Here is a 22,688-nt window from a genome sequence, read left to right on the forward strand (position 1 = left end):
TATTTTTGTTTAAAGGTCAGTGGAAGGAAAAATATCATTAAACAGAAATAAGATGTTTTTGTGCTTCTCTTTACAACTATTTTTTGTCAGTTTAACTACTTTAAAGAGCTTCATTAAGAATATACTGGAGTTACTCCTGCCATTATAATTTAATATTGCACTGACACTTCCTTTGTAAATGTAATTTAGTAAGAGTTTTTGTATTTTAACTTTGCTTTAGAAATCTGCTTCAGGCTAAGAGTTCAACATAGGGCTCTGCCGACAAGATGTATGTAAATGGAAATGAAAAAGTTCGATTGACTCTTAAACCACAGAAAACACACATTACTTCTCTGTCTAAAACACAAATCCTGCATTTCTCAGGAGAAGAAAAACAAAAATTACCTTCTGAGCCCATTACCTGCTACTGTATTAAAGCTAGAGACTCTCCCAATAAGGACCCTTATCCTCTTGCAGAGCAGCTGGGCAAAATGGATCTGTAGATGTGTTAGTATCATAATGTTGTAATGACTGTATTCAACTCATGTTAAAGCATTCCAAGAAAAGGTGGAAATTTAGAGTCTGGAAAATAAATTTTACTCTTGAATACAGATAGATTAAAACTATAGCCTCTATTAAAAAGCTGTTTCAAAACAAAAAAAATTTAGAAGTGTATTGTCAGAAGTTTGTTGTTGTATGATTATTAGGAAGACAAGAATCCATCATATGTAGGAAAGATAAGTAAGCATCTGGCTGCCATAAATTCTAGTAATGAAAACAGTTGATACAATAGGTAAGTATGCTGTTAAGTCTGATGTTTTATCCTTGGGAGGGAATAGTGTTCAGAGAATGCCTTGCTGAGTTCATGTCTGCAGATTTCTGCATGGTCCTTGGTGTGGAAACTCTTTCCATTCATAATTCTATTTCAAAATTTAATTTCAATAAAAAAAAGGCAACAAATGACTTTTCTTGCACACATGGGATTTTTTAAATTAATAGATTTGAGTAACATATATTGTTGATCTTTTCAGAAGGAAGGTCTCATGCACTTGTTCCCCCAGCCTTAGTTAAGGCATCGTGGTGTGTAACTGAGTGTATAGGAGCCACACTGCCTGCCTCAGCTGCTCCTTAATTCCTTATGGGCTTTGGAGACAACCTCTTCACTTACCAGAATTTTCTGTAAGATCTGTGATGCTCTCCATATGTACACAGGTTGTAAAAGTGTTCTTTGTTAGTGAAGGCAGTTATATTAGTATGAAATGGAAAATCCATCAATGGCCCTGTTCAGTTAACTTTTATTCTCTTGAAATGCCTCTTCTTTGAAAAGGCTGATCTACTTGAAGAGATTTCTCACCTGAGCAACAAACACATACAGCTTTTCTTGACTTTTATTAACATAATTGATTTTGAACCATCCTCTGAGACAGTTTTATCCGCCATAAACAACACATACACGTCTTTGATTTAAGATAGAATTTCATGTAAGCGTTTTCAAATTTAATTTTATGCAAACAACTTATAACAATAGAATGGCCAGGCTTGGAAAGAATCTTAAAGGTCTTCTAGTTCCAACCCCTCTGCCATGGTCAGGGGCACCTTCCACTAGGCCAAGTTGCTCAGAGCCCCACCCAACCTGGCCTCGAACAATTCCAGGGATGGGGCAAAAAAAGCTGTGTATAATCAGACCCTGTTGGAGAGGAGTTAATGTGACTTCTGTAAAGGAAAATCCTACCTCACTACCATCTAGACTACTGTATGAATGTCAACAAGTGCATGCAGAAGGGATATACTTTGAATATAAGATATCAGAATGGTCAAACAGCTACTGATAAGGTTCCACACCAAAGGTTACTAAAGAAACTAAGTTGTCCTTGTGATAGAAGAAAAGTCCTTTTATTAATTATTAGCAGGTTGAAAGATATGGAGCAAAAGGCTGGACCTCATGGCCACTTTTCAGGGGGGTGGTATCCCTGGTGGGTTCCTGAGGAATTCATGCTGTGAGCTTTATTCTGGGAAGGCCAAGGTGAGGGCAGGACTGTGTACACCAGGTCCTGCAGCAGTAGAAAAAAGGTGAGTTCAGAGAGAAATTGTTTTAAAAGACTTTTAAAGTATAGATTAAAGAAAACAGTGCAGCAGATGCTGAACTTCAGCAACTTGCTCTCAGATGACATTGCAAAAGGAGAAATTACAGGCAGGTTCAGACAAACCTTTGACAAATTCGTGAATGCTAGTCCACAAACAAAATCAAAAAAAGCCAGCTCAGGAAATACTTCACTAACACAACAGCTACGGATGCTGGCAATAAGAGCAATGGCCCACAGAAAATTGCCAGGCTTGTGTGCTTTTCCCAGGTAACACAGCTGACTATGACAGCTGGAGGCAGAGTACTGGGCAAGATGGGCCATTGGTCTGACATAGCATGATATTCCTGTTCTCTAATAGCTCTGCAGTTTTGTGTCTTTTAATGTTGAATTGTCATCCTCATTTATCTTTGTGTCATTAAATGTGCTTTATCTCTTTCAGCAAATAAAAGTTTTTCTCATAATTTGCCTCCATTTATTAGAGTGCTAGGTACTATTTAATGGGCTAAGTACTATATATATAGTGTGAATTAATTGCCCTAGACATTTGAATGGTGAACACTTGGGATTGTCAGACAAATAGCTGCTTGATCACATCCAGGGTGAGTTAAAAGCATTTCTGATAACTTGAAATAATTTAAAATTGTTGTATTTGAATGTCTTTTGTAAACCTGTCTTAACAAATGTTCTAAAAAAAAAGGATTTTCATTTAATTTGCCTGTATAAATGGTATTTTATGAGAAGAAATGTGTGTTACATGGAAAAATTACCTTAAAATTGTTCTTATGATGACAGGAATGTAAAAAATGCCACTTTTACTTATAATGGCCATTTTGAAAAAGAGACCATGAGTGTTGAATACAGACAGATATACAATTATTGGTGACTAATGTGTGGCTTTTTTTACAGGAACTTTTGCTTTAACTTCCTTAATATCTGCCAACGCAGTTGAACGTCTTGTTCCTTCAGCCAGAACTAATTTCACAGCAAACAATAATTCAGGAATATTGGGTTTGTCAGAATTTGAAATGCAGAGGATTGGAGTTGCAGCAGCAGTTTCATTTCTAGGTGGAATCATTCAGGTTGGTGGTGATCCCATTTTCTGTATGCTACTGATGTACTGCCTTTGTTACAGCTATGACATTTATAATAGTTTTTATACTTCTCTGAGAAAAGCTAATGAAAACATCTGCTTTAATGGTCACAAATGATGAAATTAATGCACTTTAAGAATTTGCTATTCCTTTGTTGAGATGCAGTAATTATCTGTATACATTCTCTCAGTGTTTTACAATATGAAGCAAAACCACCTTCAGTCAGCTTTACCATAACACTCACTTGCAGTGGGTGTCCCTTTTCCTTCTTCAGAAACAAACATGAATCAGCTCCTGGTAAGCACTGACATATTTCTGAGGCTTTCTGTTGCCCTTGGCTTGAAAAGCAATACTATACAATATCCAATAATTAAAAACAGTAGGGAAAGTTTTAAATTCTCTTTAGAGTTCACACACCCATCATTAAAGTGAAATAGTAAAACATATGTCTTCAAATGATTCTCTAAAGTTTATTTAAATGATCAGAGGTCTTTTAAATTTCTTCTTTTTTCCTATTCTGGCTAAAGGGGCCAAGTTTCTTCATCCATTGCCAGTTGCTTAGGTTTTCAATGAAGGCTTCCCTCTTTCCTTGTAAATATTAAAATAGAAGTAACGTGCCAGCATGTGACATTGCAACACCTCCTAGGTAGCTGGGCTCCTGAAACAAACCCAGACCCCTCCACCTGGTGCTTTGGATCCCTCTCCCGTGCAGAGGATGAGCAAAGGGGCCCAGAATGAGATCTTCAGTAGCCTACGTGCTTGGCAGGAACTGGGGTGTGTACTCATGTTAGTCAGTAGGAAATATCAGAAGCATTGTTATTTCTGTTGTGTTCTTATAATTCTTTTATTGACTTATGATGAGAATTCTTTTATTGGATTATGACTTGGGGTAGGAGCATGAGGAACAGCCTACAGACAACACAGAAAGCAGAGCTGATGCAGATTGTGCCTGGCTGTGCCTGCATGTGCTGTACCAATGTGCAGCCCAGCACTGCATCTTATGCAGGGTGCTGGCAACAGCAGAGCATGAATGAAGCTCTTAATGCAGGAGTCCTGTGCCCACAGCTTGGAAATCTCCTGCATCATCCCCAGAGAGGCCACAGTGCCTTATGTGGGAAGTTGGTGCTTGCATTCATTTGATGTAACTTCAAAATCCAATGCAGAAATTATTTTGCTTGGTGGCTGCAGAATCCCGTTAGGTGTGTGAGTCCTCTAGACCTCTTACTCCTTCATCCTGAAAAGTTCTGCTTTTTCATACGCCTTCCACTGCACCAGCTAATTTATCTCAGCCTATGTCCTCTTTAATCCCGACTGGAATGGGAAGAACTTGTAAATCCTCTCTGCATCTTCAGAGCAGTTCTGGCAGGGAACTGTGCCACATCCATGGGCTCCTCTCTCAGGTCAATAATGTCACTTGCATTAGAGTCATATAACACAGCTGGTGCTTGCCATGCTGCCACCCATCCTTTATGTGAGTTTAATGGTTGGAGGCCAGAGTAAAACACTTATTTTCTAAAGAAGTGCCTTGAAGCTGCTAATATTGCAATATGCAGGTGAAAGTCCTGATCAAGGCTGAGATTAAACTTTGGCATCTTCTCAGGTGCTGTTAAGTGTGGGAATCTATGTCTGTCATCAAGATTCCTGTCTCCCAACTAACAGTTGCTGCAAGCCCCAGATAAGGTGACTGGGCACATCTTGCCCTTAATGGGTAGCTGAATCAATCACCTTCTTCTATTTATCAGATTAGATTGGAAATTAACTAGTAGCCTGAAATTAATATGTGTTCTGGGACAAGATGAATAGTTTGATGCATTTTGAGGCAACAGCTTTTCATTGAAGGCATCCTGCAATACAAAAAGTTGGATTTTCTGTGTAGCTGATATCTGGGATGGTGTTGCTCTGGGAAGGGAGCAGACATGGGTTATGTTATCTACTATAAGACTTTAATTCTTCTGAAAAACAGTCTAAATGCAATTCTCTAATCAGCCACTAATTGCACAAAAACAACAGATGCTGTGACTAATCCCTACCTTGGGCATCTTCCAGACAAAGGATGAAAAGTCCTTGCCAAAACAGCTGTTTCCTTCTTGGAAAGAGTAGGTAAAGAGCTGTACACCCTTGGCCTAAAAAGCAATTCGATGATATTTTTCCAGTAGCCTGGCTAAGTACTCCAATCAGCAAATAATGTTAAAATAAGAGGGAAAACATAAAAAATAATGAGTAATGGAGGAAAGGCATTGGAGGAAATAATGAGTAATGGGGAAGGGGGAGATGTTTTTGAGATGAACTGCTGATGGCTAGCTTGTGTTTATTGCAGACCACAACTGTGCATTTGTGTCTGAGGCAAATTCTGAGCAGGCTCTGTGAATTTCAGTGTCATCTAGACATTAAATAAATTAGCACTATTTTCTTATCATAAGACAAGGATAGGTAGAGATTTTCACAATTCAAATTAGGAGCTTAGCTGCTTAAGTTTTTCTCAAAGTAATAAATTTCAGGGTCCTGAACTACTTCTGAAATCTAATGTTTGAGGAAGTGTTCATAAAAGAGAAAGAATATTTATATTAAGAGGCATTCTGATGAAGTTTAAATAGTATTAAAATAGAAAATAAGTAAACATAAAATAAAAAACTGCAATTACCAAACCCATTTAATATAAGGCATTCATTACTTCATTTTAAAAAGCAGAATGGAAGGCATATGAAGTTTTTTTATGTTTGTGTAGCTGCTACTCTATAAAAATAAACAGGGCATGGAAAACAAATCAAACTAACAGAAATCTTCCTTAATGTCAAATACTTTGGAGGTATTGATGAGGAGAGAAAGTGATGGAACATAGCAGACATCTGTGGAGTAATTTTGTAATTAAAATTGGATGCTGCCTTTATAACATTAAAAAAATCCTCAAAAGAGCTTTTGGGTAAGATTTTTTTCCCTATTAATATATGTGCAAGAATGCTTGCATAAATATATGTGCCTCTAAAATAATCTCAGCATACTACAATGAAATTCAAGATTAAGATTTGCTGAATAAATAGAGGAAACCTCCTTGAAGATCAAACTGAGGAAAAAATATCCTAGGAAAAAAACCTGAATTCTCCTAAGACCACAGTGTTATCGGCCTCATTTGGGCTATTCTTCTGTAGAGAAGAAATAGCTGCTTATTGCATTCCAGTCTTGTAACATTTTTATTAGCAAGTTTTTCATCTACACTATTTTAAAAAGTAACATGTAATTAGTTGCTGATATACAGTGTTTTATATAAAAAGTATTTCTGGTTTTCAGGAGAACAAATTTACACAGTCTATTATCAATTTGCTTAATAAAAAAGGAGTACATTTGAATATGAAGGGCATTTTTGTAAGGCAATATTCTTGTCCAAATCTCTATTACCCTGTGAGAAAAATGATGCTGCAGTATTCTGTTACCCATAGCTCTGCATAAAGTAAAAAACATGAGTCTATTATACAGTGATAATCAGGGAAAAAGTTCATTTTCTTTTACAGTGGAAATACCTTATTGCAGCCTCTCATTCTGTATTTTGAAAACTACATGTTTTCAAAAGGGAGTTCTGATTCTCACAATTATGGTAGTGTATACTATGTGTTAGTACAGAAAGACCACAGAAAAGATTTTTCAGGTCCTGAAATGAGGAAAGCTCACTGTGCACACCATCAGAAGCTACCAGATACTCTCAAGACACCCAGAATGAACATAGGAGCTGCAGCTCAAAGAACCAAAAGCTAGTGGTCTACCAGTCAGATATCTATTGAAGGAGGCCATGGATATTTTCAATTGGCAACTCAGCTGAGTTGACCTGTGTCTGACTGCTGTCTCCAGAGGGTCCACCGAAGTCTTCACTTTTGCTCCCTTGGATTGTGAGATAACCAATATAATGTACTAAAGGAGAGGCTCACAGCCTGTGCTCCAAGAGATGTCTGGCCTCATCTACCCAGCCCATGCAGCAAATGATCAGAAAGGGCCCGACCACTTTGTCTGCTGTAACACTGGAAAACCCCTTCCAGAACAGTGGAGTTTTGAAGGGTTTAAAATTCACTCTCCAAAGCTGAATCTGTGCAGCAGGCAACACGATGTCAGTCTTCCAATTTCTGGGGACAGAAAGTTTGACATTAGTGATTTCCAAAGAGCTGTTAAGTGATAAAAATTTTTACTGGCCATGGAGTTAAATTGACTACATGTTGAATGGAATTCTAATAATAATAATAACAGACTGAGCATGTTGTCATGGGAAGAAAGTATTGAAAGTGGACAAGAACCAAAGGTTCTGAATAATGAACATAGAGGGCTTTGCTTTCTGCAATTGCTCATTTTTCTTCTCCTGGCTAAATTCCCATTCTCTTCTACTTGTCAGAGTAAAATTATGGAACAGTAAAGACAGCTGCAAAAAAGGTTCCCTTTGTACTGTCTTTCTTCCATTTTGAAATTTACTTATTTTTTCCAATTTTTTTTTGGGAATCACACCTTCCCCCACTTCTATCTAATCACTTCATTGTATACCTTTTTTCTGTGATCTTTTCTCCTTTACTGTGCATTAACTCAAGGCTGCTTTCCCTCACTTTATCTTATATTGCTTTTTCTTTTCTCTGAAAGGTCTTGATTTTATTTACATGAATTTATTCAAGAATTTATACTTGGTGAAAGCAAAATTCATCTCAAGAAAGTTACTTCTTAATGAACTTTTTTTTTGCAAATAAACAATAGCCATGTGCCTTTCAAACCACTTTTATATTGTACATATTCTTTCCCTGAAATCTGCTTTTATCCTCTAGGAACTAAGTTCTTAAAAATTAAAAATTCTAGATACAATTCTAAAATAAATTAATTTTTTTTCTTTTACAGATTAAAAAAATCTCAGTATTATGATAAATAATAAAAGGAAAAAAATATTTGCTTTTTGTTGTTGTTGTTGTTGCTGTTCCAGCACTTTAGTGGCACTTTTCTCTGTAGTTTGTCTGCATCAGGGACAAAAAGAAATCATAAAATATACCAGAAAATAAAGTGGAAGACTGGCAAAAATGAACTTTATAATAGCCAAAATAAAGCAGATTGTTAGACATTTCTTTAAGAATATTGAACTTTCTACACTTTGGTCAGTGTTACTGGGTGAAAGATTTTATGACATAATGCAATGTAATGTAATTGAGTGCTGTCAGCTTAGCTAAGTTTCACATGGTGTTTATTCAAAATGCAGTGGCAGCCAAGCTTCAATGGCTCTTGCCCAGCATGGAGGGTTAATTGTAGAGTTAATCTGGGCCTGTGTAAATGCTAATAATAATTTTATCTGTCAGGAAAATTCACATGCAAATAGATTTGGGAAGCTTTTTCAAAACTTTTTTCCTCCTCAAGATCCAAGCAGTTTCTGTCCATTACTCATGTTGCAAGGATAACATGAGGTTCCCATATCATTTTGCGCTAAAAATTACACCCTCCACCCAGAATGTTTCCTGTTCTGGTTGCTTCATTTTTAGATCCTCTCCGTGGAAGATGTATGGGTGCACATCATATTTATTTAGCTATCATGTAAATAAAGAGTAGGATGTTCATGCTCATGAAGTACTGACTTTGTTTCTGGAAGTCCTGAGCTGCCTTCTGCAGGAAGGAAAGGGCACCAAGTGTTGCTTGTTCAGTTGAGTGGCTACAGAAATTGTCTGACTGAAACCACACCCATGGTTTGCATGTATTTTACATAGCCCATGGTTCCATGCAATCAATAAAAACTGTGTTTGAAATGGGTTCTTTTAGTTAGTACCTGTGAAGCATCCTCTTAAAATGCTGAAGATTAAACAAAAAAAAAAGCAAAAAACCAAAAAATAGATCTGAGAGTGATGCTAAAATTTCTAAGCTCAGCAATAATTTTGCTGTAACCCAAAATAATAACTTTCTCTGAAATGCTAATAGTAACTAATACTTCTCTGTGATATTAGGTAGCATACAGAATTGTCTCTGTGGTTTTGATTCCATGGCTAAATAAACATCCAATTTCCTGGAAACTAAGCTATTACACAGTTAGAAATTTCACATTCAGACAATAGAAACCAATTTTACAAAACAAACAAAAATTCCCAAGGGAAGGGAGAATTGAAATCTTACTGAACTTTGCTACTGTGAACAATGTTTTAAATATAGTAGTAGACACACTGTTAGAACAAACAGCTAAACAAAATATCTGAAATTAGTAATTATCAGTTTTAGGCCTGACTAACTAAATTACTACTCACTGAGGGTACACAGTAATTATCATTATTGGAGTCCAATCTTGAATGGCAATCAATGTTCCAATTGCTCATAGTAAAGAGCAATTTACATGCTATTAGTTGGAAGTAGAAGAAAAATCTCAGATTTAATCTCTCAAATGGAATAGGATATTGCTCACTAGAGGTTTGTGGTTAATTAAAAGCCACTTATTTTGATATTTTTATTTCTTTTGTGGTACTATGCCCAAAGCTCTCTGCAAACACGTGGGTTTTATGGTGAGAACATGAATGGTGTTCAGGCATAAAGAAAGATAACATCTGAAAATAACAGTTTTAGCTTCAGAAAAAAACAAAACAAAACAAAACAAAACAAAAACCCCAAACAAACTAACAAAAAACAACAACCCCCCCAAAAAAGCAAGGGAGACTGTGATATATTCCAAAATGATGACATTTAGTATGGTAAACACAAAATGAACCTCTTAGAAAGTATTGTAACAAACAACTCTGTGCCAAGAGCATGTAACTTTTCAGGGAGAAGAGCAGCAAATGCAAAAGACCACCAAAGTAAGAAACTGCAAAACTCATTGTGAGGGAAGATAATGTCAGTGTAACTTAATGTGGATCAGAAAAGCATGAAGTGTTATGTAAACCACAGTAGCAGCTGTAGTCATGTAGCAACTTTGTTCAAAGAATTAAGAGTTATCAAATCTATACTTTGGAGGGAAAGAATGTTTGAAGCACAGGATAAGGGGAGAAAACAGTTGAACACAACAATACCTACAATAGTTGCAGATCCTGCTGTAGTTTAAATTTCTGGATTAGGGGTCTCACCACAACAGTCTCTATAGCACCTCATAAATTTGGTATCTGTTGAAATTACTAATTTTGAGAATCCTGATAGTGACAATCAGTAAGCAATGGCAATCAGTAAGCTGGACCAAGATATGGCTCTTGGCCCATTTAGGCTGCATGGCAGTGGAACAGGAATAAGTCTCAGAACCAGCCTCACTTTTTCAGCTGCTGTACTTGTTACAGTGTTGAGTTGATGTTTTTATGGTGTTTATTGTGCTTACATATCTGAGCAGGAGAGAATATTTAGAGTTTCTTTGAGTCTGCTTTTGTTACTAAACCTGTGTTCGAGTCTGGTAAACTAGTGAGTAAAATAGTGCAAGTAAACCCAGAGAACTTCAGTGGGTTACATTTTCAGATAGATTTGTCTTCCAAAGGACTTTTACTTTGTGTCTTTATCTCATTTATTTTATAATTTATTAAAAGGACTCTGACTCATTGTCCTATCACCAAGAAGCTGCTGATCCTCCTGCCTTTGCCTTTTAGGTAGTGATGTTCATGCTGCAGTTGGGCAGTGCCACTTTCTTGTTAACAGAGCCTGTCATAAGTGCCATGACAACAGGAGCAGCTACACACGTCGTGACTTCGCAAGTGAAGTATCTGCTGGGAATGAAAATGCCATATATATCGGGACCACTGGCATTTTTTCACGTGAGTTCAGTGAAAGAGATGAGATTTACTTCATTAGAAAAATTTTATTATATGCACTATTTGTCTCCTGGTAAGAGTAGGGAATTTGTTATGCACATGTGTGAATGAACAGAAGATGAATCCTCATCTTGCTTTAACTGTTTGTAAGACGAGATTTGGAAAACCTGATAGAGAACTAGCAGGGATGGGTACAGTAATTAATTTAAAATATGTTTCTTAGGGTAACAATAACCCCTTTTATTATCCTGAGCCACTATACACTCATACAGGGAGGGTAATCTCTCTCTGTGTCAGCATGTGGAAGGAATATAAATTTAAATGTATTTCCTTCATATGCTGCTGAATGAAATCTGACCACCATTGTGGTAAAAGGAAAACGACCCATGATTTGTGCATCTACTATGCAAAAATTACTCTAGATATGTTATTTATTATTTTATTACATGAAACTACTTTGCCATAAACACAGCAAGTGGATGACTTGAAGGTAATTTTTATAAAATGCATGCTGCATTTCATGCAGTATTGTTGCAAATGCGTGGTAAGGCTGCTTAAAGCATCACCATCAGGGGTATTGGTAAAAAGCAGGTATGAGCTTTATATGAGCTTATGGAAGTGTGACTTTAACAGAGTTCAGTGGCAAGGTTCACTCTCTTACTTACTGCAAGGATGAAGCATTCATAGGAAAATTAGATTAGTAACAATTTGGGATAGATTACATGGAGACTGAGGATGAAAAAGGGTAAGGTCACAAAGGGTATGGACACAAAAAATAAGGTGTGCAAAAGGGTTTAACAGAAATTCATCACTGAGTAATTTAACATTTATTAAGTGATTCGATGGGAATTTTTTATAAATATAACTGTGACAATTACAATTTCATGATAACAACATTCACACCATAATGATTTCACATGCCCACAGGCAGAGATAAATACATGTCTGTCTGTGAGTGTAAAGGTGCTTATCAAAAATTCCCCTTGACTCCAGGGAAATATTCATGGCAGATGCCTGAGAGTTTCTCACCAGGCAGGGGTTGCACCTCAAGGAGTCTGTGTGCGTGTATGTGTGTGTGTGTGTGTGTGTGTGTGTGTGTGGGTGGCTGGGTGGGTGTGGGTGTGTGTGGGTGTGGGTGTGTGTGTCAGCCCAGGGGTTGCACTTTGTCCTGGTTCAGAGCAAATTTGGGAGAGAATCCCCAAAGGGGCTCCTCTAGGAAGAAGATTCAATCGGCCCCTCCCCATAACTGGTCTGGGAGAAAACTACCCATTGGAGAAAAGTGGAAAAAAACCTGTTTATTAAACAATAAAACCTAACAATATTAAAAAATAAAACCCCTTGCCACTCCAAAAGAGATGACAAACTGAGAAAGTCCCCTCCCTGGGTTGCAGCTCAGCTCACTCAGTCTCTGATCAGTCCCTCCAGTGCTGGAAATGTCGCAGGCCAGGCCCGGCCTGGTGGCCACAGGTGGAGCTGCCCGTGCTCTGCTGGTGTTCAGTCCAGAGCAGGCTTCAAGAGGTCCAAAGAAAAGGGGAAAAAAAAATTAGAAAGCCCACAGTCCAGGAAACTTTGCCTCAGCTAGCTAAAACTAACTAAAACAAAGGAGAACTCTGTCCCGCTGTCTGTTCATCCACAGACAACACAGTCCAGGAGCAGGAATGTGGAGGAGCGAGTGCAGTGTCTGAAAACAAACTGCAGCTTCTTCTCTCCCCCCTTCACTCTCTGGAACACATCTTCAAGGTGCAAAACTTATTATTCAGCATAAACAGAACAGATGATTGGGGATAAAAGCATCATATAGTCAACCCAGGACACACCTCAAGGAGTCTGTGTGCATGTGTGTGTGTGTCAGCCCAGGGGCTGCACCTCAAGGAATCAGTGTGCGCGTGTGTGTGTGTGTGTGTGTGTGTGTATCAGCCCAGGCCTTGCTGTGATGGTCCTTCGAGTATTTCAGACTTGAGGGTTCCCGAGCTCTGAGAGGTGCCCCACAGAGATGGAGGTGCTGGCCCAGCCCACTGTGGCCCAGAAGAGCTCAGAAGGCCTCACTTAGGGCTGTTGTGTGCAGGGTCACAAGGTGATTTGCTTTAGTCATCAGTTGGTTTCCATCCTGGCCATAACCCACGCTGGCAACTACTGGAGTTTCCAAAACATTTGGAAATTGTTTCCAAAACTTCGGCAACAATGGTGCTGTTCTACTTGGGCTCCAGCTCAGGCAGGGAATGTTCCAAGGCTGTCAGGGGATGACTGATCACCCGTTGTTCCCCACCTCAGCCCCACAGTAGGTGTTGCTGTTACAGCACCTGCTCTGCTCAGGGACATGTCCTCACCTGGCTGGTTTGGGCAGGGCCAGTGGGTGATGCACCACCTCCAGTGCCATGGTGACAGCCCTTGGAATGTACATATTTTTGGCTGATACCTTAAAGAGCAAAGCTGAGCAATCTTATTACAGAGTCACAAACATATTCTTGATGGTAACTTATTCCAGCAAGCCCTGAGCTTCAGTGCTTTGAGCATAATCTCTTGGCATTATTAATGTTACAACAGTGCCTGTCAAAATGATATTTTGCTCATAATAAAACTGTATTTACTTGCTGAGGTGATATCTACATTGCACTGATAGTGAGACTTCATCTAGGCAGCCAATAAATTAGGACACCTTATTTAAAAGCACTGACTATGTCTTTGTGCCCTACTATGTACTTTATTTTTTCCTATTGTTTGGAAAATTTGTTAATGTGAAATCTTGATTAGAAGATGTTGCTTTTTAGGATGTTTTTCTCATAGTATTTTATAAATCTGATAGCTTTTCATATGGATAATACATTTGTTAAGTTTTTTGCAGGAACAATTCATTATTGAAAATTAGGAGCATGTAATAAACACGAGTAATTTATCCATTTATCTTGTAGAGATATACCTAAAAGTGTCATAGTTATTTTTATGAGTGATCAGTTGGCTTATTAGACTATTAAAAATGGTTCTTTTTTTTTTTTATTATTTAAAAACCTTTTCATAAATGATTCTCAATATAAAATGTGAATAGTCTCTTTTTTGTGGCGTTTCCATGGAGACTATAGTTACATATAGGAATATTGTCATCTTGTAGAGATGACTGGTGTTAAGTATTGCAGCCAAGGCATAATCAAAATACACATTATGAGCAATAATAAAGAACAGCAGTGATATGAAGAAATATTTCCACCTTGGTGTGCTGATGATATCATAAATGAGGTCATTCAAATGCTTTGAAAGAAATCTATTCCCTTACCCCTTGTATTTTTAATGCATTTGAAACAAGTTCTTTGCCTTTCTCTTCTCTTTTGAAATCAAACCCCTTTGAACATATTCCAGAGAAAAACTTTCCTGATTTTTTTAAGATACTGAATTGCTCTGTAAATTGTGTGAAAGCAAATGATAAAAAAAAAATCTATTCTGTACAACTTGAAAGAATGATAAAAAAGGGGCAATTTTACTATATAAATGTTTTAAAATGTTTCTGGTGTCTGTTCAACTAATGAATTGCCTTAAGAAGGTCCAGTATCTCTGTCAAAAGCACCAGAGCTAAACTTAAACAATAATTTTCTTCTCTGGTTGTAGTTTCATGTGAAAATTATATTATTTATATTTAAGGTAGTTTGCACATGTATCTAGAGAGTGAAAAGCAACTTTGGCATGTCTCTTGACACATTCTTCACTTCAGATTCTCAAAGATCCAAAGACTGGTGCTTTTGTTACTTTTTTTTTTCTTTGTCCACTCCAAAACACCTCCCACTCACAAAACCAATTGCTTTGCCTCAGGCAGCCTTTGGGTTGGCAAAGCAAGAATAAGAATGTTTAATAAAGTGTGATAGGAGAGTTGCAAGCATAGCAAGCCAGTGAAATGAATTCTTTATAGCATGTGAGATCATGGTTAAATACATAGGAAGGAACTTTGCATATAGAGAACAAATCTTGTACACTGGCCCTGAGCCTGTGGTATTTCTGTGTTTACACACAGGTTATGTAACAATAAATTTTGTTTTCCCTGTACATGGTTTGTGACATTTCAGTTGAGCTCCACAGTGCAGCATCACCTGGTATTTTGCAAATTAAAAAGGGAAAGTGAAGGTGAAGAAGAAAAACAGTGATGGAATAATGCATGTGAGATCTAACTTTACAAGGGAAAAAGTGTCATCAAGTTTTAGTCAACATCTTAAAATGAAAGAACATACTTGTATTTCTCCCTTATTTGTGTATAGATATGTTTATCTTTCCACATATTTCTGAGAAAATAAAACACTTCAAAATGAGCTGTAATGTAAGAAACCTGCTTTGCAAAATGGGGTCTTCTGTGGCTGTGTTGCAAAATCCTTGTGTGGTTTTGCTGCAAATCTGAAAAAAAAAACCGCAAACATTCACATTCTGCTATCAGTCCTTTCTTGTCACCCTTTTTCCCCCAGCTACCTCTACAGTTTACTGTATTTGCCTGTACATTTTCCCTCCAGTGTGACATATCTAAAAAACATCATAATGAAATTTTTTTGAAAATGAAATTAATTTGTCCACTCCTAAAATGTATTGTCTTAAATAACATGTTCCTTTAATTCCTTTGTTTGCTTCAGCCTCTATATATATTTTAGAGATAATTTTTTGGGGTTTCACGTAGGCATTAAAAAAAACAACTCAGAGCATTTCATTAATACATCCAAATACACAACCTTTCTAGAATATAAATCATTCCAATGTTCAATATCACCTCAAAACTGATGGTTTCCCATGAGAAAAGGAATATTCAGTGTCTGTATATATATGTGCAAAGCTTGAATAGTTTTTGTTTCACTTAGGTCAAAATTTGCATTGATTAGAAAAAACTCCACTGATTGCTCATAATATTCTTACATAGGTTCTATTAAGAATATTTACACAAAACTAGCAATGAAACTAAGACACAAGAGGCAAACAGCTCAATTAATATATGATTGCTGATTTTTAAAATATTTTAAATTATAGCATGAAAAAGATTTAAAAATTATTTTAAATTATATAATGACAAAGATTGCTTCATACACATACACTGCAATATCAAGCTAAATTCTGCTGCATAATTTCCAAATTACATTTTTGATTAAAATATTTGTAAATACTTCTTTTGAATCAGATGCCAATGCTGTTGGAAGCTTAAGCTTTATGTATTTATATTCAGGATTTATAGTTTGATCTTGGATGAGTACAGTAACTGACTGGAAAGAATACAATGTAAAAAGTACAGTTTAAAGAGATGTCTGTGTTGTGTTAATTACATTCCTGCTAAGAGCCACATGCTCTTTCTATCTCGTGAAAGGGTCTCCTCATTTCACTGGTCATACCATGAATTGAGTGGTTTTAGGTTTTCAGAAAAGGGTTACCCAGGAACCAACTAGTTAGTGGAAGCTCCTTAGTCAAATGCAGTAATTAATTTAATACTAATGCATTACTGCCAGAATTGTTTTGGTGTGCTACAGACACTTTGGGGATAGGGCTGTTTGGGCTACTGAATTCGAATAATGAGCTACAGAGTATTGGTAGTTCCATTATTTTTCATTTATTGGCTGATGTAGACTGCTTACAGAAGAGTATGACTTCAAAGAAGCACCAAAGGATGTACTAGGCAGTTCATATAAAGATTTTGTTGCAAAATCTGAAAAACCTATGGCAGAGGTTTACAAGATTTGGCCATATATTTTTAAAATTAAATGGAAATGTCTTTTTTATTCAATTTGAAAAGACAAAAATTCTTGAAGCCTGTGTATATTTCTTCACTAAAATTTTATTTATTCACTCAGTATTTTGTCTCACTTTGTCTCGGAAAATTAGATTTGATGCCATGAACACAGATAGTTAATGCTGACACTTTAATAGCCAGCATTCATTTAAAAATAAATCCCATCTTTCTGACATCAGCAAGTAGGAATCAACCCATTTCTTCCATTTTCTTGCCTCTTCACCTTAGATCTAGCTCAGTCTTTAGTAAGTTTGTGGGCTCAGTTTTCCAGATTGCCTCCTTTTGTCTTAATCAATCACAGCTTCTGCTTGGGCACGGACCCAAGTCCTGTGACTTCTTGAAAATGCATTCTTGGAAAATTATGGGTACAGATCTAGTCCGAGGCCACTCAAGACACAATCCACATATTTTCTGATTACAGTGGGGCAATATGTGGCTAAAAACTGTGGTTTAATTGCCATTCTTCAGATTTGAGACATATTTAGATCCTATTACTTAGCAAGTGGGTTTTAAAATATTTTTTCTGGTTTCCGAGAAACGTTTGTGCTGGGTTATATTGTGCATCCATCCTTAATTGAAACTGCAAGGGCTACATTTGCTCCTTATGAGGAAAGTTACTTTTCTGAAACCATATTTAGGCTAGTTTTTTTTACCTTTCTAGATTATGAAAATATCCTCAGAGAGAAAAAAATCAGGAAGTCATTTTAATGTACTCATTCTTCAATATGAGTATCACTTCTCAAATGAGGGACAGAATCAGAACAGTAGAAATAAATTCTATCATCATATTGACTACCTTTCTGCTAAAACGGGGTTTTTTCCCTAAGATAATTTTTCTAGTACTTTTCCCTGTCCAATATAAATTTATGAATATAACTTCCAAACTGTCAAAACTTGTTAGCATTATACATGTATTTGAGAATAAGTTCTCTGGAGCAGAAAATTATTAATCTTTATTTTGACAAAACTACAAGAGTCACTTTTGATTTATTTCAGTGGTTTTCTAGTCATTGACAGAGAAAACACCTACTTTTTAATACTGCTATTATTATTTCAAGCTTCACTTGCTTTATTTTATTATCCTTTATGTTGGGGTTTAAAAAATTTATTTGTGATGTCTAAATCTACATCCTAATCTTACCTTCTGTTCTCTCCATGGTTTATATTTCCGTATGCACAATAGTTCCCAGAATTTAAATGCAGAACTCAAGAGACTGAGCCTATCTTGTTTTTTCCCTTACATCTTTAGTAAGCATGTGTATTGTATCAATTTTTATGGCTTGCTGTTCTTTCAGGCAATATTGCTTTTCTTCATGAGGTCCAAAAATAAGTTGTGATGAGATCTCATGATTTCTTTATCAGGATAGATGGTCTCTCTAACTTTCTTCACCCTTTCTGTTTCAGCAAACTTGTATTTTTTCATTGCTTTCTGTTAATGTACTACCATACTGAATTATGTCTTATTCCCTGAACTCACAAATTCAGCACACAGCAAAAATTACATGTCACTGTGTCATCTGTGCTGGTGCAAAGGGAACTGCATTCTCCTGAGCCTGTTACTCACAACATGGTATTAATCGCCAAAGACCTCTATTTCTCCTCACCATTGGTCATTCTATTCCTGTTCTGTATTTCTGTTCTGCATGCTCCTTATAATTCAGCACCATATTTTCTTTGTTCATCACAGATCCAACCACATTTTTCTAACCTGTTTTACAGCTGATTGCAGCACATGTTAACTGCGGAAAAACTGAGCCCCATAGCTCTGGCCTGGTGTCCTCTTTCCCTCTTAACTCTGCAGTGAGTAGAAAAGGAACAAACAGGGTTAACCAGATAACTTCAGTTGTTTAAATAACCAGTACCATATGTATGCAAGCTTGGCAACTATTTAGTGTGTGCAGCACCTGGACCTGCATGCTCCATGGAGCACTGTGTAAGGGGCAAGGGCAACCAAAAGGGGGGGATGAGGATGGCCTGCGGAAATTACTCTGGGAAAGTGTTACTCTGGAAAAATGACCCACAGACTGCAGAGGATGCCCTGAAGAGGATGCTGGTCTTGAAGTTTTCTGTTGCATCTCCTCCCATCCACTACTACATTTTTCTTTCCCTTTTGTTTTTTCCTCTCCTTCTTTTTTCTCCTCTTTTCTGTCTTTTAATTTTTTTTTCTAGAAATAACTTTCACTACTAACATTGGTGGATGTTATATACTATGGCCACTACAAATAAACCTTTGTGCAAAAAACTTTTCTCAACATTTTTATGTGACACTCCTTTATCTCACTGAACTTAATGAGACTGAAAAAGAAAAGGAAACATATCACATTTATTTGAATTTTATAGCTTGCTTCTACTAATAGAAAATTGTAAATTAATATATGCAAATATTAATTGCTTTTTTTTAAAGTTTTCAAAAGTCCGTAAGAGTGGTAAATTGATGATTTTCTTGTTTGTAAAATCTAAAATACAGGCCAAAAACTTGTCCAACGACTCAGCTCCTGCAGTATTGATTCAGCTCTCACTCATTATCTGTCTGAAGTTGTGAGAAGATGCCACGGCATGTGATCCAGAATATATTTTTTGATCTGTGATTGTTATTTGCTGTTCACTGTAGATTTATGCCTACGTGTTTGAGAATATCAGATCAGTTCAGTTGGAGGCATTACTTCTCTCCTTGCTGAGCATTGTGGTACTTGTTCTTGTTAAAGAACTGAATGAGAAATTTCACAGAAATATTAAAGTTGTCCTTCCCATCGACCTACTTTTGGTAAGTACGAAATTATATATCAGGCTTTTTCTTACAAAGCTTTTACTGGCTCAATCTGCTGAAGTTTACTGTGCTGTCTGTAGTTACCCACACCCACACCTGCCACTTATTAAACAGACAGCTGATTTTCACGGCTGAAAGTTAATTGTAAAAACATGAAACAGTTTGGCTTAATAATTAAGAAAGAAATTGCATAAGCTCCCAATTTGTATAATATTTTTCATATGTTTACTACTTTTTACATAATCACAAGAACATAAAGACTAGAATGTTAAAGTATAAGAAGTTTCAAATAGAAAATAAAAAGTAACTGGCATATCGTAACTCCAAGCAAGTCTTGTGCTGGGTAGCTGTGCCTTAGATGTTGCTTGTGATTTATCTACAGCAAAGCTAAATAGCTATGCTATTGCTTTCTGCCATTTTACTAACATGCTTTGTTTTAGCAGGTTTTAGTTTTCTTTTAACTAAATTAAAATTAGCAGTTGCATTACAAACCCTGCTTTAAGGATTAAGCTGTAGTCAAATGATCAGCACCAGATCACCATTAGAAAGTTTCTGCTTTTCTCTAAACCTCTAAAAGAAAATGCAAAGTATGAAGGACAGCTCGTTTTCGGAGTGCATTACTGCAGTTACTCTTCTGTTGCTGGAAAAAAATATTTACAAGGGCAAAATGCTGGAAAAGGAGGTAGCATGGTCCTGGTCTCAGTGTTACCTTTTTAAAAATATTGGATAAAATGTACCAGCAAACTAAGGACTGCAGCCTGGAACCCTGTTCTATTGGGATTTGTGTGTTCATCTCATTTGAAATACAGGAAATGAGTTTGAACCTCCTCAGGGTCAAGCTTTATACTCCCTCTGCAAGATCTGTACCTACTAGAACATAAAAACAAGAGGCAGACACATCTTCTTCTGTGTTCTGTGCTGAAGTCAACACTGCCAGTCTGGATTAGATGTGCTCAGAGAACATCAGCTGGATCAGACTGCGCAGGAACACCTGAATCATGAACTGCTTTAAGCTGCTTAGATGAATGCCAGTGCTCTGGGGCAGGTGCTGAACAGAGGGACTTTGGGCACTGATTGCCAAGGTTCCTGGGGCTTTACAGAGAGCCATACAAATCTCTTTCATTAACACAGAATGTACAAACTGCACTATAGTCCCACATCACTATTGTGTCCAAATCTTAGTTTCTCTTGACTCTCTTACACATTTGCAAAAAAAAAAAAAAATCATGATAAAACTTTCTTGTTTTACTGGATTGATCTAAGGATAAGTGTATGAACAGTGCCATGTGCTTAGGTATGGCAATAATAGGGACCATGACAGAAGCAACAGAAGCGTAACATCTTTTTCTGTTTGAATCAATAGATAATTGCTACATCCACTGCTTGCTACTATGCTGATATGGAATATGTCTACGGGATAGAAGTTGTGGGAAATATTCCTAAAGGGTAATGTGGTTTTATTAGCTTGTGGCTTTAAATACTTTTATTTCTGAGAACAGTCTCTGAAAAGGTCATAGGACTTTCTGAAATAAGAAATGGTAAAAATCTATTTTGTTTTTTTCCTGTCTCCTCAAACACTCTCTTACAGCTCAATCCCATGTTAACAAGTTATATGTGCATAGATGTCATCAAAAAATGCATCCTTATACATTTTCATAGCTTTTTATTGTTTTGTGGAATAAAAAGTAGGTACTAAGTACTTGATGATGTATGACAGGATGGCAGGATGCTCTTTACAAGATTATTGCAGCCTGCTTTTTGAGGGTTGGGTTGGGTTATTGTAGCAGAATATTCTCCACCTATATAGTAATTTTAGAAAATGAAGTTTCTGAGAAAATGTGAAAGATTTAATCATGCTTTATCTAGAAAAGAACATTTTTACTATAGTTAATGATACACTTTTCTCCATGACCTTGAAAAGAAGGCAAAAAATTTCAATATAATTTTCTAGAAAGAGAAATCAGAGTAAATGTCAGAGAAAATGTTCACACTTTGGCAGGGCACAGCTGTTATGTACTCTCCTGCTTGGATATAGGAGGGTTTCCCTAAATTTCACAAAGTACAAGGCCAAGACAACATGAGTGCATGTGTGGCAGCTTGCACTGAAAGAGATGAATAAGGGACATTTCTGAGAAAGAATAGAGTTTTTAAGTATTTAGAGCATGCTACGAATCTGAGACTAAAACATGGCTAAGTGTGCCCCTTCTATGTGTAATGAACAAATCAACTGTATTTGTGCAAATTTAATCAGGAATTTATTTTCTGTCTAACTTCATACAAGTAGTGTTGAAAAACAGAAGCAGAGCCTGGATAATTCCTGCATGTTTTTAGGAATGTATCCAAAATACCTAACTGCCTTGTCAGTGGAGAGCATCAGAAACTTTAGGAGCACAATTTGGTTTTCAGACGGTGTGATTTGTGCTCTGGAAAGACCAAAGTCGTTTTGAAGAGTTCAGAGACAATCTGTGGTGATTTGGTTCATAACTTGAGTCGTTTTATTGCAATCCCCATTAGATAGAATAAATGTCTATACTGTCAGTAACTGACAGGAATACAACAATTTTTTAAAGATTTTAATTTAACTTTACAGGAAAGCCAACTATATTAAAAAAGGAGAAAACATACAGTAGTCTCTTCTCTGAATGTTACAAAATTAGTGAATGGTTGCTAATTTTATTTGTCAGTAGTGGAGTTATTTTATCAACATCTCTTTATAATTTCTCAAATTGAAGTTTTCAAATTGAATACTCCATCTGAAACTGTTTCATCTTCTACAAATTCTCTTCTGCTGTTCCCAACAGAGAAATCTTATTAATCTAAAATATTGCAAAATGTCACCTTACAAGTTTACAAGTAATACAAAAATTAGCTGTTCCTGCAGAGATTGTTTCTGTGGTATTCACATAAATTGCAGGTATATAGAGACTACGTACCAAGTTTTTAAAAAATTACTGTCTTTATTTTTTATAGGTTGCCATCACCAAAGGCACCACCCATGAGTGTCCTGCCTGAAGTAGTCACTGAAGCTTTTGGAGTGGCACTGGTTGGTTATGTAGCCTCACTAGCTCTTGCTCAGGGCTCTGCTAAAAAGTTTAAATACACTGTGGATGACAACCAGGTAAAGCTCTTTCTCCTTAGTGTCACTGAGCCTTGAAATCACCATTTGGGAAAAATGTTCTAGATGAATACCCAGTAGGAAAAGTTATGTTCCATATAACATCCTGACACATTCTAGTGTTTACAGTAACACTCAAGTTTTGTTTAAATTATCTCTGCAGAATGCCCTCATTGGTTGAGCTGCTCCTTTTGGGG

General features: G+C 36.7%; 1 protein-coding gene across 1 annotated transcript in view; it reads left to right on the top strand.

Moving 5' to 3' along the window:
• The window catches only part of SLC26A7 (solute carrier family 26 member 7), a 64,978-nt gene that overhangs the window by 13,530 nt on the left and 28,760 nt on the right, over nucleotides 1-22,688 (top strand). Inside the window, exons 3-7 of the mRNA XM_030971822.1 lie at nucleotides 2,970-3,142; nucleotides 10,708-10,872; nucleotides 19,221-19,373; nucleotides 20,740-20,822; nucleotides 22,347-22,494. Of these exons, the coding sequence (XP_030827682.1) occupies nucleotides 2,970-3,142; nucleotides 10,708-10,872; nucleotides 19,221-19,373; nucleotides 20,740-20,822; nucleotides 22,347-22,494 (722 nt within the window). The remainder of the gene's footprint in view (nucleotides 1-2,969; nucleotides 3,143-10,707; nucleotides 10,873-19,220; nucleotides 19,374-20,739; nucleotides 20,823-22,346; nucleotides 22,495-22,688) is intronic.

The sequence above is a fragment of the Camarhynchus parvulus genome, chromosome 2 (genome assembly GCF_901933205.1).
Source record: "Camarhynchus parvulus chromosome 2, STF_HiC, whole genome shotgun sequence".
In the NCBI taxonomy this organism is placed as follows: domain Eukaryota; kingdom Metazoa; phylum Chordata; class Aves; order Passeriformes; family Thraupidae; genus Camarhynchus; species Camarhynchus parvulus.